The sequence below is a fragment of the Zosterops lateralis genome, assembly GCF_965231275.1.
Source record: "Zosterops lateralis genome assembly, chromosome: 10".
NCBI lineage: Eukaryota > Metazoa > Chordata > Aves > Passeriformes > Zosteropidae > Zosterops > Zosterops lateralis.
This window is the reverse complement of record NC_139770.1, coordinates 1765989-1785058: the sequence shown is the minus strand read 5'-3', so window position 1 is coordinate 1785058 and position 19070 is coordinate 1765989. Positions and strand designations below refer to the sequence as shown.

Below are 19070 nucleotides of genomic sequence, written 5' to 3'. Positions count from 1 at the left end.
TCCCTGCGCCTTGGGAGTGTAGAGGGATCAATGATAAAAACCATTAAAAGTGGTCAAGTAAATCATTTTAAGTAGCAAATAAAAGCATCCAATTTATATTTCAATATTGCTGAATGTATTTATCCATCTTCTCTTCATGGTTTACTTACCCTGAATGGGATTGACCAGTTTAATTTAATGCTTTTGTTTATTTTCCAAACTGTTTGTGCTCCTCTTGTTGAACATTTATTTTCTGCTGATGTTTATTTGACTGTTAAATCCTGCCCTTTGCTTCCCTCCTGTCTTCAGCACTCTGCTGAGAAAATCCTCTCTAATAAAACAAATTATTTCCATTAATCCATACATCTTTTAATTATTTTGAACATTCTTCAAGCTTTTCCTTGTATTACAGACTGAATTTTGGCCATTTTACTACACTGGCAGTTTCCATATTTCACTGTTTCTCTTATATTTTTATATTCTATCAAATTTTGCCTGAAATTCTATTTAAAATATGAAATATTGCCTTGGAAAATAGAGGAAAACATCTTGCAAACTTTTACTCTGTTGTGCAATCAGAAAAGAGAAGAAGCTCAAGCTGCTGTTTCTCTGGATTTATTTAATAAAATGAAACTTTGACAACTCCTGGGTTGAGAATTCAGTGAAAAAATTAATGATGGCACAGGAAAAATAGAACCCAAAATTCACATTGGACCAACATTCATTCCTGGAGTCACAAAAAAAAAAAAAAAAAAAAAAAAAAAAAAAATCCATGTATTTAGGAATTCCACAGCAGCTACTCCAATTCTTAACTAAATTCTATTTAAAAAATGAAGAGCTAAAATGATTTTTTTTTCTGATAAAACCAGATAAACCAGCCCAGACATCTGCAGGGAACATGAATCACTGGAGAGCTCTGACTTACCCAGAGCCTTCAAAACAGCTGGAAAATAAAGCTTGGAAATGCCTTTTTTTAATTATTTTTTTAATGTAGGTTATGATCTGGAAATATTTGAGTGATTTTCAATAGCTTGAAGAAAAAAAAAGAAGTTTATTTAAAAAAAAAAAGGAATTTTGGGAATGGATTTCATCAGAGCTGTAGTAGGTCTGGCTTTTCATGGGAAAAAAACATTCCTGGAGATCCTTAAAGTGATTTTTTTTTTTTTAATTCTGGTTTGGTGTCCTTTGATTCCTCCTGGGTGGGGAAATGACCTCGGAAATGAGGCTGGGAGGATCCCAGGGCTCCTTCAGAGTGTTCCCAGACTGATTCCAGCTGGGAAAAACATCTGGAATGGAGCTGAAATCAGGATTTAATTATTGGGGTTAATTATTGGAGAGAGGTTTGGGGCTCAATTCTGCCTGGCCAGGTGGAGGAGCAGTGAAAAATTGGGATTTTGGAATTCAAAAATTGGAATTTCGGAATTCAAAAATGGGGATTTCCTTCCTTGGGATTTAAAAAATGGGGATTTCCTTCCTTGGGATTCAAAAATTTGGACTTTCCTTCCTTGGAATTCAAAAATGGGGATTTAAAAATGGGGATTTCCTTCCTTGGGATTCAAAAATAGGGATTTCCTTCCTTAGGATTTAAAAATGGGAATTTCCTTCCTTGGGATTCAAAAATGGGGATTTCCTTCCTTGGGATTCAAAAATGGGAATTTCCTTCCTTGGGATTCAAAAATGGGGATTTCCTTCCTTGGGATTCAGAAATAGGAATTTCCTTCCTTGGGAATTAAAAATTGGAATTTCCTTCCTTGGGATTTAGAAATGAGGATTTCCTTCCTTGGGAAATTTAAAAATAGGGATTTCCTTCCTTGGATTTAAAAACGGGGATTTCCTTCCTTGGGATTTAAAAAATGGGGATTTCCTTCCTTGGGATTCAAAAATGGGATTTCCTTCCTTAGGATTTAAAAATGGGAATTTCCTTCCTTGGGATTCAAAAATGAGGATTTCATTCCTTGGGATTCAAAAATTGGAATTTCCTTCCTTGGGATTTAAAAATGGGGATTTAAAAATAGGGATTTCCTTCCTTGGGATTCAAAAATGGGGATTTAAAAATAGGGATTTCCTTCCTTGGAATTCAAAAATGGGATTTCCTTCCTTGGGATTTAAAACTGGGGATTTCCTTCCTTGAAATTTAAAAATAGGGATTTCCTTCCTTGGGATTTAAAAATTGGGATTTTCTTCCTTGGGATTCAAAAATGGGGATTTCCTTCCTTGGGATTTAAAAATGGGGATTTCCTTCCTTGGGATTCAAAACTTTGAATTTTCCTTCCCCTTGCCCAGCCCAGGGGATGGTGGGGAAGGTGAAGCCTTAAAATCAGGGCTCAAAAATGGAAATTTTGCAGTGCCAGCATCACCTTTTACTCACCCAGGTAGTTCTTCATTTACTACTTTTTTTTAAAAATATTCTATTACATAAATAGGAAATAATTGAGATTTGTTTCTTGATTTAAAATCTGCTTTAATATCGACCTAAAATTCCCTAAAAAGGTTATTTAATTTTTCTTTTTCATCCATTTTCAGGAAAACATCTCTTTGGAGGTTCAGGATGATTTGTGTTTCTTATAGGAAGGAAATTGAAAAAAAAAAAAAGTGTCTTAGTCTGAAAAATCTAATTTTTGATAAGAATTTATTAATAAGAATCTAAACTTCAGAGGAGTCTCATGGATAAGAATAAGGGAATGAAGAATTAAGGTCTTTTCTGGAGGAAACTTTTAATTAATCCTTTATTTGGACAATAACAGAGTGGAGGAAATGTAATTATTTTTTAAGCACCTTAATTTTCTGTAGTGATTGCCTGGATTTATGAATGGGAATAAATTATGAGTAGAAAACTGGTGCCTGATGTACTTCAATCATTGTGACTTTTCAATAAAGGTGATTTTTCAAATGACACTAAAACATGAGGGGAAAATTATTCTTCTGGAATAATAAAAATACAAAAAAAAAAAATTTTTACCTGCTTTACTTGATCGTTTTCTTATTTTTTCTTCCCCCTTGAGTGACTTCAACATCCAATCCCAACACAACAAAAAATTCATTTATTGCACAACCCCAACCCTCCAAACCTATTAATGACAACAAACAACTTCTAAAAAACTACAGAATAACCTAAATTATTATTTTTTTTCCTTTTTTTTCAGTGGTCTTATGCCCTGGAGAAACCCAACACTGGCAGCATTTTTGCCCTTTCCTGGTCCATCGATGGCACCCAACTGGCCGGAGCCTGTGGGAACGGCCACGTCATCTTTGCCCACGTGGTGGAACAACACTGGGAGTGGAAAAATTTGGAAATCACTTTAATTAAAAGAAGAACCATGAAGGTAAAATCACTTCAGAGCCCTCAGCTTGATCACAAAGCTCATCTTAATGAAAAAATGAGAATTTTGAGTTGGATATTTGTGTTCTCAGACATTGACTCACATTTCTCTGGGATTTATAATAAAGATTTCCATCCTTCCACGTTTTCCAAATTCCTAAATGTTTTATTTTTTTTTTCCTTTTAATATTAGGAAGAGCTGGAGCAGCTGGATTTGGGGTTGGGGCCGTGGGTGGGATGTTGTGACTCAGTGTCTGGGAAAACACACACAGCAAAAATCAACTCAAAATTCCCAATTTTTTTCCCTCATTCCCAGACATCGACTCGTCCCACTTGGGAATGATCTCCATGGGATTTGAATTCTCTTTTTCAATATGCAAAGAGTCAGGGAATGTATCTAAAACCCTGAATCATTTTTAATTTTCATTGTTTCACAGTGATTTTATTCTTATATATTACATAGGAAAATCCTACAAAATCTTACAAAAAACTTGGAGATGGATTTTTTTCCTGAGTGTTACAATGGCAAAATTAATTAGTGATTTTATGGTGGGTTTAGCAATTAAAATCTTCTTGGAAATGGTTTCAAGACTCCTGGAATAATTGAGGTCAGTCCTTGTTTTGCAGTTGGATAATGGAGAACATCAGAAGGAAGTCACCACCCTCAGAACGGTGAAATCTTCCAAAAAAAACCCCCAAAATCCCACAAAAAAACCAGGATACTTTGTTGTTTAAGGTCCCCTTTTGGATTTTTAGCTCCGAGCTGAAAAATCTGTGTTGATTTGAGGCAAATTTTGATTTTCTTGAGGAAATTTTAAGCAGAATAACAAAACCACGACCTGCTCAGCCACATCCTGAATTTCCTGTGATTCCAAGTGTAAAATCATTAAAATCCCACAAATTTTCCACATTCAGAGCTCTACAACATCCTCATCCCAATCCTGGACATTGCTGGATTATTTGGATGAAATATTTATTTAATAACATTGACATTTATTGAAATAACAACAAAATAAACATTCTTCATTTCAAATATTCAAACAACCAATACCTGAACAATCCAAAAATAGGAATTTTCCGACTTCCTCCATCTCAAATGATTTTGAATTTTCCAGCTTACTCCATCTCAAATGATTTTCTCAGCAGGAAATATTTCATTAATTAATTTTAATTTCAGCTCTGCTGTTTAATTCTTTATTAAATAATTTAATTTAATTTAATTTAATTTAATGATGCCATTTCCCCTTTTGCTCAGGTGCACAACGTCATCAACGACGCCGTGGATTTGTTGGAATTCCGGGACAGGGTCATTAAAGCCTCCCTGAATTATGGATATTTGGTGGTCTCCACTTCCCTGCAGTGTTATGTATTTTCGTGAGTAAAACAAATTCTTATCTCTCAGAGGAAAAAAAAAATGGCAAGAACTTGATTTGAAGCACAAAAATTAATTTGTTTTTAATCATTCGAAATATTCGATGGAGTATCTGCTCATTGAACACTAGTGCAGATCACTGTAAAATAGTTTTTTAATCTTTTTTAAATAAAATAATCCATATAAATAGAATTTTGCTGGGTTTTAGGGCTCCTGAGGCAGCTGCTGCTGGTGTGAAGGGGTGAAATAATGAAGGCAAAAATGTTATTCCATCATATTTTGTATTTATTAGTGTTCCTTAATTTCCTAAATGCTGTTTGAAGTTAAAAAACTTCCCTTTTAGGAATATTTGATGATAAAAAATGTGTGTTTTGCTTGCTAAATCCAACTTTGTGTTTGAAATATGTGGAAATTAGGGATTTTAATGCTGATTTTTTTAATATTTGCAGGACAAAGAACTGGAACACTCCATTGATTTTTGACCTGAAGGAAGGAACTGTGAGTTTGATTCTCCAAGCAGAAAGGTACCTGAATTCTTAAAATGCTCATTATGAACATAATAAAATTATCAAATAAATGAATAAATAAATACATTTGTTTATTTTCTCTAGTATAAATAATGTGTTTATTTATTATAATAAATATATTTATTGTATTTCTAATAAATATATTTATTATGTGCATGTATATAATGAACAAAATAAGCTCAAATTGAAATATCAGAAAGAAACAAAAAATAAAATCATAAATATTTCAGATAATAAATATTTTTTCTGGAAAAAAAGATAATACATTAAAATCAAACTTTGACATCCAGAACTTCCAGAATATCTTGAAAATTTAAAGCTCAGGAGTGATGGAAACTGGTAAAAAGTTGGAAGATTTTAAACAATGACTTTCCCATGAAAATATGACTTTCCCATATGAAAATACCAATTTTTATATTATTTACTGATTTACTTCTTTGTTGTTTAGTTGTGTTTTTTTTCTTTTTTTTAGGCATTTTCTTCTTGTAGATGGTGGAGGCCTTTATTTATATTCCTATGAAGGCAGATTAATTTCCTCTCCAAAATATCCAGGCATGAGAACAGACATTTTAAATGCCAGGACAGTGTCCCTGAGCAATGACACCCTGGCAGTGAAGGACAAAGCTGATGAGAAAGGTAAATTCTGCTTTATTTACCATAAAAATACAATATATTTATTCTAAAAATGAATTTGAGTTATGGGTCTTGCTTAAAAATTAATTTAAAAACATCAAGAGAATGGTTTGGTGGTGAATTTCCAGTTCATCCATGGAATATTTGCAGGAAATACTTGAATAAGTTTTTTATTTTCTGGTGGGATTTTTCAATTTTCTCTCTTTCCAAACATTCCCATTCATTAAATTGTGGATTAAGATTGATCAATCTGATTTTGGAAATGGGGATTTATTGAAATAGTGGGTGGAGACTTTGATCACAATTTGGTGTCATTTCTGTAAAGCCCCATTTGAGACAGGAAATGAAAAACAGGGATAGGAAGTGAAAATTCAGATTATTATAAGGTTTTTTTTTCCACTACTGTGTGAAAATCACTGGTAAAGCTCACACAGAATATTTGATCCACTTGCACTAAATTTCACTCAAAAAAGGAGTGAAATCACTGGAAAAATCCATTAAGAACTTCTGCTTTTAATTAATAAATTATATTATATATAATAATTAATAAATCATATTATATACTATTATACATAGTTAAATATATATTATGGATATATTATATGAAATTCTTATATTATGAAATATAATTATATTATGAAATATATTATGAAATATATTGTGAAATATAATAATTGATAAATTCTATAATATATAATTGTTTTTCTTTAGTTATCTACATATTTGAAGCTTTATCTGGGAAACCACTGGGTGATGGAAAACCTCTGACCCACAAGGTGAAGTGGAGGCTTTAAATTTAATTTATTTTAATTTTAGAAATTAAGAATCACTAATGGATTTCCTCAATAATGGGACTAAAAACCCATTAAAGGTTTTTAAATCTTAATAGAAAGGAGCTTTTCAGTTGATTTTTAATGCTCTGTGTTGTCTTGTTTTAGTTAAATTAAATTGAATTAAAACAAAAAGAATTTGTTTTAATCTTCATGAAATTCAGTTTCTAAAATCACAGAATCATGAGATGGGTTGGGTTGGAAAGGACTTTAAAATAATCTTAATTTTAATCCCATGGAATTATTTATTCCACAGAAAAATCACACACAGAGTGTTTTTACAACCCAGTTGATCGAAGAGTTTTATGAAAAAAAAATCAATTTGTAAGTCCAAATATAAAATTTCTAAAATAAAAGTCAGAGATATTTTTTTTTTTTATCTTTTCAGACAGAGATTGTGGAGATTGCTTTGGACCAGAAAGGACTGACAAGTGAAAGAAAAATTGCTTTTATTGATAAGAACAGAGATCTTTTCATCACCTCAGTGAAAAGGTTTGGGAAAGAGCAGAAAATTGTCAAAATAGGTGAGAAAAATTCAAATTGATGTTTGGGGGGGGAAATAAATTTTTATTTAATACAAGAGACAACATTTTGATTAATCAATAGTGAAATTCAATTTTAAAAAAACTGTGATTTAAATTGAATTTAAAAAATTTGGCTTTTATGTGATAGAGGTAGAATCAATTTTAGTAAATTTTATTTAATTTCTGATAATTTTTATATCATTTCCATGCAAAGCAGCTTTTAAAATGTCACAAATTTGGGGTTAAAACCTTAGAACATCAACCAAAAAATGCTGAATAACCACCCTATTAGAATTCTTTTTATTTTGAAGTTTCTCCTGGAAATGTTTTGCTTATTTCTTTATTTATTATCAATATTTATTGTCTATAAATGAAGGGACAATGGTGCAAAGCTTGGCCTGGAACGACACCTCCAACATCCTCTGTGGGATCCAGGATTCCAAATTCACAGTCTGGTATTATCCCAACACAGTCTATGTGGATAAAGATCTCCTCCCAAAAACCCTCTATGAAAAAGATACCAGGTAAAAAAAGCCTTTTTCATCCAAATATTATTTATTTTAAATTATTTCTTTCCTTTCTATCAAGAGGAGTAAAAACTGACCTTGCGACTTTTAAAAACTGACCTTGCGACTTTTAAAATTCTCTTCGTTCTTGGTTGGGAAAGGAGGAAAAATGAGGTTTTTTATAAGGAAAATTATAAAGTTTAGTGTTTAAATGGTGATGTAGGGTTTGAAAGTGGAGGTAGAAACATAATTTGAATCGTTTCTCATAAAATATTACTTTAGGTTTTGTAAAAGATCTGTTTTGACGAAGTGGCAAATTAAAACTAACGAAATAACAAAAACTAATCTTAAATCCTTCATACAAAAAAAAAACAAAAGAGGAACATTAACTTCCTTCTCTCTTTCCCCACGCAGTGAATTCAGCAAGAACGCGCAGCTGGTGAGTTTTGTGGGGAATCTGCTCACCATCAGGAGGGCAGACGGGTCCCTGGTGCACCTGCACATCTCCCCGTACCCCGCGATCCTGCACGGCCACGTCGGCTCCTCCCGCTGGGACGACGGGCTCAGGCTCTGCCGTTTCGTCAAGGTAAAATTGATTTTTTTTGCCATATTTCCACACCATTCCATAGAATATTAATTATTTTAAGTTGTCTTTAATAGTGAGTTCTCTATGTCAAATGGTACAGTTTATTTCCAGCATGATTTGTCACTCATAATTTATTTTTTTCGGCTGCTCGCGGAAAAATTTTTCATTCTTTTTCTTAATTCCATAAGAAAATAATTCCTTCCGTGATAAATGGTAATTTTTATTTTTAATAAGAATTCTTACTATTCTTCTTTAAGAATTCTTACTATTCCTCTTTAAGAATTCTTACTATTCTTCTTTAAGAATTCTTGCTATTTTAATAACTCACACCAGAGTCCAGCTGGATTAAACACAAATGCGTTCACAGAATTCAGTTCTAAACTTAAATTTTCAAGTCTGGGCCTTAATATAACCAATTAAAATTTCCACAATTACCTGTTAATTTTAGTATTTTATTTCACTTCTTTTTATTTTTTTTCCTTTTTTTTTTGCACTGCTTTCTTTTGTATTTATTTAGACAACAGCAACAGATGAGGTGAGTTGTGGTAGTTTTTAAAACAACAAAATCCCTTCAAACCTTCCTTCCCATTTATTCCTAGAAAAGTTCAGCACTTTTATCATGACCTTAAATGTGTATTTCAGATATTTTTATAACCAGTTATTACATTAATGCACATCTAGATGATTAATTAGAATTAATTGGAACAGAATTTTTATTTGCAGTGTCCCACATCACCTGATTTAATCAGGATATTTTGATTTTGGCAGCCCAGGTAGAGACTAAAAAGTATTTCCAATCAAGAATAACAAATATTTCTGATGGAAAAAAAGCAGCAAGAAACAACTTGGAACCATCAAGGAGCAACTCCAGGAAATTTTATCTCCTGGATAATTTCAGGCTGAGCTTTTCAACATTTTATCACTTGGTTTTTCTAAATAAAAGGGAAATGGGAAGAGAGTGTGATGAAGATTTTAGGAGCATTTAATTTTCTGAATTTAATCTGAATTTTCCCAAATTCTGGGCTTCCTGAGTGATGGAAAAGTCAGTTGGGAAAGGTGGGAAATGTGTTTAGAACATCCTCCATGCAGGATTCTGTTAATTCTGATTTCAGCCAAGAGAGATCCTTCTAAAAACCTTCACAGAGCAAAGTCTTTATTTCCAGATTCAACAAAAAAACATTAAAACCACCTTAATTCCTGGGCTAGCAAGTCCAAAATTACATTTTTCCCTGTCTGAATAGAGTTTTAGACGTGGTAGCTTAAACTGTATTAAAATATGGTTTATTAGTGTGTTTTGTCTTAGTGAAAATCCATCAAAATCTCATTTAGGATTTTCCTGGATTCTGAGGTTTTTTGTGCAAAATACCCAAAACCTCAAAGAACCAATAAAAATAATAAAAATAATAATAATAAAAAGGTATAATATTATTATTACCATTAAGTTTTTTAATTCCTAATCCTGAGAAATAATTAATAATTTCCTAATTATTAGATAAACACCACGCAGAGAAATGTAATTTTCATCATTTCAGGCCTTGTGTAGCAGCTCTGAGGAGTCATTTGCAACATCACAATAAACATTTAAAGGTTGACAAGTGTTTTTTTATTTTGAATTTCAGGATCAGACCCTTTGGGCCTGTTTGGCTGCCATGGCAGTGGCCAACAAGGACATGAGCACGGCTGAAATTGCCTACGCGGCCATCGGCGAGGTGAGAAAACGGAATTAAATCCCAATTAAACGTCGCCAAACGAATTGAATAATTAATTCTCTTGCTGTGCCCTCCTCCTGAGCAGATTGATAAAGTGCAATACATCAATTCCATCAAGGATTTGCCATCCAAGGAATCCAGGCTGGCTCATATTCTGCTCTTCAGTGGGAACAGCCAGGAGGCTGAAACGCTCCTGCTGCAGTCGGGGCTGGTTTACCAGGCCATCCAAATCAACATCAACCTTTACAACTGGGAAAGGTAGGAGTTATTCCCTAATTATTTCCACCAGTTGTTTTATTGCTGACTCATTTTTTTAATCTTTTAATCACCCACTACTTCAAATAAACGAATTAAATCATTGCCTGATGATAAGCAGAAAAAAACCCCAAAAAAACGTTTTGTTGTCGTGTTTAGAAAATACAAATATTTGTATTTGTACTTCCAAAACATTCCTGGAGGTATTTTGAAATAACATTTTGCTTTCTCATCAGTGGAGCCTTCAGTGATGCCCCCAGACTGGCTGGGGAATTTGAGCTGCTTTAAAATGTCTTGTTGCTAAAAATAAAATCTGTGGCTACTCAAAACTCCCAGCATTGTGTAGGTGGAGAAAATGTGAATTAAAGGCTGAGAAAACAAAGGAGGAATTTCTCATTTAAACAAAACCCCCACGTTTTCTGACAGAATCCTCTGAGTTGTTTACTCCTGATTTCTCTGCTGTTATATTCATTTATTCAGGCAAAAGGTTGATTTTTTTTTTTTTTTTCCCCACACAAATCTTTAATTTTGTTTTGTTATGAAGCTGTGTCAGGGCAGCTTTAAGCTGGATATTAAAAAAAATAATATTCTTTTATTCTATCAACTAAAAACTCTCTGTATATCCAATATCAATGTTCTTAAACCATTGAGAAGAAACCAAATGTGGGCAATGAATTAAATTAATCCAGTGTCTGATCTTTATATTTATAAATATTATATAGAATATATCATAAATGTGTATTATGAGTATTTCTGACTAGAAAAAACTTATTATTCTTATGCTAAACTCTGAAATATTCTGCATTTCTTTAAAATGGGATCAAATTAATGATGTGATGAGGTTGTCAATGGGAATAATTATTGGATATTTTTCATCACTGGCTACATTTAACCTCCTGATCCTAATATGGGGTTGGATTTGGGATTTCTGGTGATTTTGGTGATGCCAGAACATTTCCCAAACCTTTTCCTGCTTTATTGCAGAGCCCTGGAGCTGGCAGTGAAGCACAGGACACACGTGGACACAGTCCTGGCTTACAGACAGAAATTCTTGGAAGATTTTGGGAAGAAAGAAACCAACCAAAGGTTTTTGCAATATGCAGAAGGTGTAAGTGTCTCTCAGGGATTTCCCTGATGCTTCACACATTTCTGGGATGGGTTTGCACCTCTTTTGTCCTTCTGTGGTTCAATTGTGACCATAAATATGGAATTTTTTTACAGTTTTTGGCCTAATAATTTGCTGCTTGGCCAGGAAATTTTGGGGTTTATTTGAAGATTCACTGTATATATTTAATATCTGGTAAAGATAATAAATATATATAGTTATATATATATTTAATATCTGATAAAGATCACACAAGTGGAGGCACAGTTGTTTTCTGTAAATAGAGAGCTGAACTTCACTGTGGTTCAATGAGTGTCTCAAATATTCCCAACATTTTTATGGCATTTTATGGATAGAAACAGTAACAAATCTGGATATTTATGGACTGTAAATTATTCTGGTAAATACAATAAACAGTTCAAAATAGATTTATTGGGAACCCTCTGCATTATCAATAAATTAATTTATTAGTATTTCACACATGCTGAAGTTGAGATGTTGGATCTTGAAATATTTCCACACATTTTCCTCAGGAGAGGCAAAATTCCACTGAGAACCCCTTGAGCCCTTCCTGCTTTTCCCCTCTTTATTCTGGAGGGAGAAATAACAAAAAAAGTCATTTTTCTTCGTGTGAAATCCTTTTTATCCACTGCAGCTGATGGATCAGGGAACACCTGAGCTGGGAATTCACATCCTTCCATTGGACACTTGGAATAAAGCTGGATTTCTAATGGAACTCATAAAAATTCTCATTTCCCAAATAAAACTCAGCCCTTAATGAGCCATTCCACAGTCATTTACCTGGAAAATACAGAAAAAATAAAGCACAGATTTCAAGCATTTTTATCCTGCAGCTTTTCCAGCTCCTGTCCTGGAAGTATAAAACCCATTACAGAGCAAAAATCACGTAAATTCCCTGGAGATAATCCTGATTTTCTTAAAATCCTGGAGAAAGCTGTAGATTCCATGAGGATTCCTAAGGAATTCCACCTTGCCAGTGACAGGATGATTTTTCAGCTTATTCAGTCTTGAAATTTGGGTCTCACTCAGGAGATTCCTGGAGAGAAAAAATCCTTTTCCTCATCCAGGTCTTTTCTGGATTTGAGAGCAGGAGGGATCCACATAATGAGAATTTTCAGCTGTAATTGTAAATAAAATGTAAATTCTTCATGTAACTTGTCAGACTCACAAAGCAAAATCAGAAAGAAATTGATGAGAAAAAACAAGATTTTGTGCTGCTGTTTCTTCTCACTTTTCCTCTCACAATTTAAAACCTCTTCAGGCTTAAATAAAGATTTTTTTTCCTCTTTTCTGCAGCCTGGCAGGATCTAAAATTGTGCTTATTTTATATATCAAGTTCTCAATACTTTTCACATATCCTGATAATCCTGGACCCAGTCAATGCCTCTAGAGCTGAAATATTATTATTATTATTATTATTATTATTATTATATTTTCACCTGAGAATGTGGATATTTAATTTCACTTTCCCTCTTAGAGAATCTCCCCTGTTACTCCACTACTTAATTACAGCAAAAAAAAATTCCCTGTTCAGCCCTGGAAATTCTTCTCCCAGGCCACCTTTGACAGTGTGAATTCTCCAGCAATAAACTGAACTGCACAATGACATTTTTGGACGTTTTTATGTCCATAATCCATTTTTATTTTCCTTGTCAAGCATTTTTTTGGGGGGGGAAGAAACAACTTTTCTGCTGTGAGGTTTCACTGCCACACAACAGAGGCAGAAAATGCCAATTCTCTGCAGCTGGAGGAACACCAAGGTTCAAATAAAACATTTATTGATGCAGAGGGGGCAGTTCCAAGCAGGAATTTGATTTTATATCCTCTCATCTCCCTTGGAGGAGACATCACTCCTAAATTAATGATGCAGAAATACTGAATTTTCAGTAACAGGACACTGATGTCATGATATTAAATTAGCAGCAGGTTATTTTTGTGTTTTATTGCCTGGCACAATGAGATTTATTAAAATATCTCAGGTTTTATTTATTTTAAAGGTGGAAACTCAGTCAGAACTCAGCTGTGCCTTCACATCTTTCATGAGTTAATAACTCAACACTTAATAATTGTTGAGTTATAATTGTATTTTAATAATTAGTAATCATTAATTATATTAATATTATATAAATATTATATTAATAATTAATAATTGTATTTTTAAATCAAATAACTAACCTGTCTCTCTCTGATGTCAAACTCTCTGTGTTTAATTTTTTTCTCTCCTTACAGCTGGAAGTAGATTGTATATAAATATTATATTAATAATTAATAATTGTATTAATAATTGTATTTTTAAATCAAATAACTGACCTGTCTCTCTCTGATGTCAAACTCTCTGTGTTTAATTTTTTTCTCTCCTTACAGCTGGAAGTAGATTGTATATAAATATTATATTAATAATTAATAATTGTATTAATAATTGTATTTTTAAATCAAATAACTGACCTGTCTCTCTCTGATGTCAAACTCTCTGTGTTTAATTTTTTCTCTCTCCTTACAGCTGGAAGTAGATTGTATATAAATATTATATTAATAATTAATAATTGTATTTTTAAATCAAATAACTAACCTGTCTCTCTCTGATGTCAAACTCTCTGTGTTTAATTTTTTCTCTCCTTACAGCTGGAAGTAGATTGTATATAAATATTATATTAATAATTAATAATTGTATTAATAATTGTATTTTTAAATCAAATAACTAACCTGTCTCTCTCTGATGTCAAACTCTGTGTGTTTAATTTTTTTCTCTCCTTACAGCTGGAAGTGGATTGGAATAAAATCAAAGCCAAAATAGAGCTGGAAATTGCTAAAGAAAGAGAACGGGCAGCAGGCAGTTCTGCAGTGAGGACCAGTGTCACTGTGCAGCAATAATTCCATTTTTTGGGCATTTTCAAAGTGCTCCTTCAATATTTGCTTAAAAAAAAAAAAGCCAAAAAACACAGTAAATATTTTGTGGGCCACAGGATGAAGAATTTCTGTAGATTTGAATCCTTGGGGTGAATTATTTCTTTTCATTTTGTGCTGGGTTTATATTCTGGTGCCAGTGATGGCAACATAAATGAGAAAGGAAAAAAAAGGGAATTAACTGTTCTTTCATAGTGGTTTTAAATTTTCATTGCCATTAATATTCTTTAACTGGGGTTGTCTCTACTTAAATCATAATTTAAGCCCCAATTTAAACAATTTGGTTTTTTCTGCAACCTCAGGGATCTCTCCAGACTTGGTTAAATTGCCCTAAAAACAAATTTAACAAACTGAAAGTGCAGAAAATGCAACAAAAAAAAGGAGCTTGAGCCTTTAAAGTACAAATATTCCCTCACAGTTGTGGGAATATGTATTTTTTAGGGTGTACCAGAGAGTTCTTTAATAATTTCAGATAATTTCAGCAGCTCAGGTTTGGTCATTGAGCAAAACATTCACCAGTAAAAGGATTTTTATGGGTTTTTTTTAATACTTTGGAATGTGTTTTCAGGCTTGTTGGAAGTAACAAACAGCATTTGTAGCATCTGATGTGTAAAATTAACAAGAATATTTCAAATAAAAGACTATTTCCTGTATTTTTTTATTGCCCAAAGCACTTGATCTGTAAATACTTAATACTTAAATACTTATAAATACTTAAATACTTTTTTTTTTTAATTTATGTTATTTTATCAAGATAAACTTCTCTTTGTTTCACACCCAAAAGTGGCTGCATTTTCCTCCTGTTATAAATTTATTTCCAGATTATTCATCATCAAGGTTTATTATGTATCTTTCCAACAGAAAAATGTTAAATAAAATGTTAAATGTTAAATTAAATTGTAAATAGTAAAATTTGTAAATAACCATTGTGTGACCCTTCCTTGCACAGTTCATAAATTTCTGAATAAAACCAGAAAATAAAAATAAATAAAAGATAAAAGTGGAGGTTTTAAATGGATCTGAGAGCTAAAAAAAAATAATATTTTGAGTGTTTTAATTGCATTTGGAAGGGATGGGAGAGGTGTTTAATTCCATTTTTTTAATCCCACACATCCAGTCCTGGTGTTAAATAAAAAACAAAGCAAAATATTTTGGAAAAGCACTTTTATTCCTTCTTTTCACCAGGTTCTAAATACAGGTTTGACATCTAAATTTCAGGATATTCTCAGAAAAAAAATGTTCCTACGTGGCTTTTCTGGGAGGGATTTTAGGGGTTGGAATTCCAAGGGGATTTTGAGCTGGTTTTTCTTGGGGTTTGCATTTTGTTTTTACCTGTTTTCAGTTATTTTCAGTATTAAATAATAAATAAATAGCAGGAGGATACAGATGTTTCAGGTACATTTTGGTTACATTATTGCCCAGAACAAGAAATTCTTTTAAAATCCTCTTTCAAAAAGAAATATTTCATATTTAATTCCTTGATTTAAACCATCAGAAACCAATTTAAGATGAATTAACGTGATTAAAATTCAGTTGTTTAAGTGCTGCTGTTATGGATCAATAATCAAAAATAACCCAAATTTTGCCATTTCAGGGTGAGAATTGAGTTCATTCACTTGATTTAACCTTGGCCACAGTAAATCCTCCCTGATCATAAAAACAGAGGTTGAAAAATACATTTTTAGGTGAAAAATAAACTCCTCGAGTGAAATAAAATTAAAAGCTCCAGGTGGGTGTTTAAAAACCTACTCAATATTTGTAATAGCTCAGAGCAAAAAAAAAAATTAAAAATATCTTTTTGTTTTCTGGCTTTTAAGGCAACAAAACTTAGAAATCTGGATTTGTCTGTGGGATTTTTTTACCCTTTGGGGACGGGAAAGAGGAGGAAGGTTTGAATCATCCCAAGTGAAAATTTGATTTTTTACAGATTATGTGGAACCATTTCCTGCAGAAAAACCCTGGTGGGGGTTGCTTTATTCACTTCAGACTAGTCAAAATTAAATAAAAATTAAATAAAAATTAAATAAAAATTAAATAAATGAGCAAGAATGGAAGAGCTCCAAGCTTTCTAAAATTAAATTCAGAAATTTTAATTGATATTTATAGAAATATAAACTTTGTATCACCTACAGATGGGGAAGTTGGAGAGAAGCAATTCACTGTTTTTTATATTATAGATATATTTTTATATTGGTTTTTACACGGTTTTTATTAAATTTAGAAATTTTAAAACCTCCATTTCTTTATTTTCATGATAAGCAATTTACTCTTTTTTATATTATAGATATGTTTTTATATTGATTTTTACACGGTTTTTATTAAATTTAGAAATTTTAAAACCTCCATTTATTTATTTTCATGATAAGCAATTTACTGTTTTTTATATTATAGATATGTTTTCATATTGGTTTTTACACGGTTTTTATTAAATTTATAAATTTTAAAACCTCCATTTCTTTATTTTCATGACAACAAAAATGAGATTTTACTCTGCAGGAGATGAGGAAGAACCAGGGAGAAAAAAAACCCACTTTTTATTAATTGAGAATCTCTATTTCCAAAGTTTTATTTTTGTGGATCCCAATTAGAAATATAAAATTTCCAATACTGGATTTTAAGCTTTCAAATTTAATTCAGGTGCTTTTTCCCTCCTGTAAAAGTTTGGGAAAATAGGTTTGGTACCTTCAGGGAAAAAGAGAGATGAGTCTGCACAGAGCTTGGCTGTACAAAACCCCAAAATATTTCATTATTTCTGTGTTTTTCACGATTATTTCACTTTCTATAAAGAAATAACTGTGATACTTGCAGCCCTGCAGTTTTGAAACTTTTTAAAATAAATTTTAAATAATTTTAAAATATTTTTAAAATAATTTTAAATAAACCTGCAGGTTTTCTTTCCCATTAGAGACACCTCCAAAAGAGAGAGAGAGAGAGAGGAGAGTGGCTGCTGCTCCTGCACTGAGCATTTCCCAAGGCTGAAGTCAAGCTAGGAAAGGAAAAAGAAAAAAAAAAATAAAGGTATTTAATGAAATAAATACCATTTCCACTGTCAGGAGGGCTGGGCTGGGCTCGGGGATGCTGCAGGGAGAATTCAGGGGTAACAAAGGTATTTAATGAAATAAATACCATTTCCATTGTCAGAGGGCTGGGCTGGGCTCGGGGATGCTGCAGGGAGAATTCAGGGGTAACAAAGGTATTTAATGAAATAAATACCATTTCCATTGTCAGAGGGCTGGGCTGGGCTCGGGGATGCTGCAGGGAGAATTCAGGGTAAATGAGGCACCCCCAGCTCCTCCAGGGGTGGTGGAATTGAGGGTGGAGGAGGTTTCTGCCTTTCCTGGGCTTTGCTGTGTTCTGTTCATGGGGAATCCCCAGCTGGGACATTTATTTATTTCCCTCAGAGCAGAAGGAGCCCTCAGTGAGCAGGAGGTGCTGATAATTTATCTGCAGGTTTTGCAGAGGTTCTTCCCTTCTCCTGCTGCCCAAAAATCCTCCCTGTGGCATCCCTGGGGGTGAGGATCCCCCGGTGTGTCCACACAGCAAAATCCCACAGCCGAGAATCCCAAAATTCTGAGGAATGCACCAAGTTGCACCCGGCTCTTCCCATCCCTCCATGGCCTTGCCCTGGAGCTGATGTCCCCAAGGAAGTGACCTTCCTCATGGAGCTGCTCCCAGGGCTGTGGGGCTGTCCCGGTGTGTCCAGGCAGTGTCCCTTCCCTCCAGGGTCCTCAGGAATCCCAATGTCCCTGTGCAGAGCCAGGTGTGTCCAGCTGGGGTGTGCGGCATTCCCGGGAATCCCAATGTCCCTGTGCAGAGCCAGGAGTGTCCAGCTGGGGTGTGCGGCATTCCCGGGAATCCCAATGTCCCTGTGCAGAGCCAGGAGTGTCCAGCTGGGGTGTGCAGCATTCCCGGGAATCCCAATGTCCCTGTGCAGAGCCAGGTGTGTCCAGCTGGGGTGTGCGGCATTCCCGGGAATCCCAATGTCCCTGTGCAGAGCCAGGTGTGTCACCCTGCGGTGTGCGGCATTCCCAGGAATCCCAATGTCCCTGTGCAGGACCAGGAGTGTCCAGCTGGGGTGTGCGGCATTCCCGGGAATCCCAATGTCCCTTTGCAGGGCAGGTCACCCTGCGGTGTGCGGCATTCCCGGGAATCCCAATGTCCCTGTGCAGAGCCAGGTGTGTCACCCCGCGGTGTGCGGCATTCCCGGGAATCCCCAATTTGTCCCACCAGACAACGCTGCCGCCTCCCGGCGTGGCATCCCTCCTGGCACACCTGGGACCGGCCGCTGTCTTTCCCGATGGCCCAGAGGATGCTGAGGACGATGATGATGATGAGGATGGGGATGATGGTGATGATGATGATGATGATGATGATGATGGGGATGATGGGGATGAAGCCATTCCCTCCGCATCTCTCAGGCGGTGCCCGGGGGTGGCTCAGCCCCTTTCCGCGGGCTCTGGGGTATCACCGCGCTGCGCCTCCTCGTAGCTGGGCAGGTGTTTCACCTCCTCGTAGCTGGGCAGGTGCGGCAGGCGGGGCCCGCTCCCCGCTGCGGGCGGGCCGGGGATGTCCCCGGCGTCCGGCGGGGCGGGGGTCGCGGCCGGCGGGGCTCGGGGCAGGCGCGGAGGGCCGGGGGTCGCGGCCGGCGGGGCTCGGGGCAGGCGCGGAGGGCCGGGGATGTCCCCGGCGTCCGGCGGGGCGGGGGTCGCGGCCGGCGGGGCTCGGGGCAGGCGCGGAGGGCCGGGGGTCGCGGCCGGCGGGGCTCGGGGCAGGCGCGGAGGGCCGGGGGTCGCGGCCGGC

At 35.1% G+C, this 19070-nt stretch overlaps 1 protein-coding gene across 1 annotated transcript in view; it reads left to right on the top strand.

The window, feature by feature from the left end:
* Nucleotides 1-14953, top strand: part of IFT80 (intraflagellar transport 80) — a 28340-nt gene extending 13387 nt beyond the window's left edge. The window contains exons 7-18 of the mRNA XM_083868645.1: nucleotides 3123-3302; nucleotides 4554-4672; nucleotides 5120-5194; nucleotides 5670-5833; nucleotides 6542-6606; nucleotides 7049-7184; nucleotides 7561-7708; nucleotides 8105-8276; nucleotides 9896-9985; nucleotides 10071-10243; nucleotides 11225-11348; nucleotides 14124-14953. Coding sequence (XP_083724771.1) covers nucleotides 3123-3302; nucleotides 4554-4672; nucleotides 5120-5194; nucleotides 5670-5833; nucleotides 6542-6606; nucleotides 7049-7184; nucleotides 7561-7708; nucleotides 8105-8276; nucleotides 9896-9985; nucleotides 10071-10243; nucleotides 11225-11348; nucleotides 14124-14237 — 1560 coding nt within the window. The 3' untranslated portion in view covers nucleotides 14238-14953. The remainder of the gene's footprint in view (nucleotides 1-3122; nucleotides 3303-4553; nucleotides 4673-5119; nucleotides 5195-5669; nucleotides 5834-6541; nucleotides 6607-7048; nucleotides 7185-7560; nucleotides 7709-8104; nucleotides 8277-9895; nucleotides 9986-10070; nucleotides 10244-11224; nucleotides 11349-14123) is intronic.
* Nucleotides 14954-19070: the final 4117 nt, after the last annotated feature.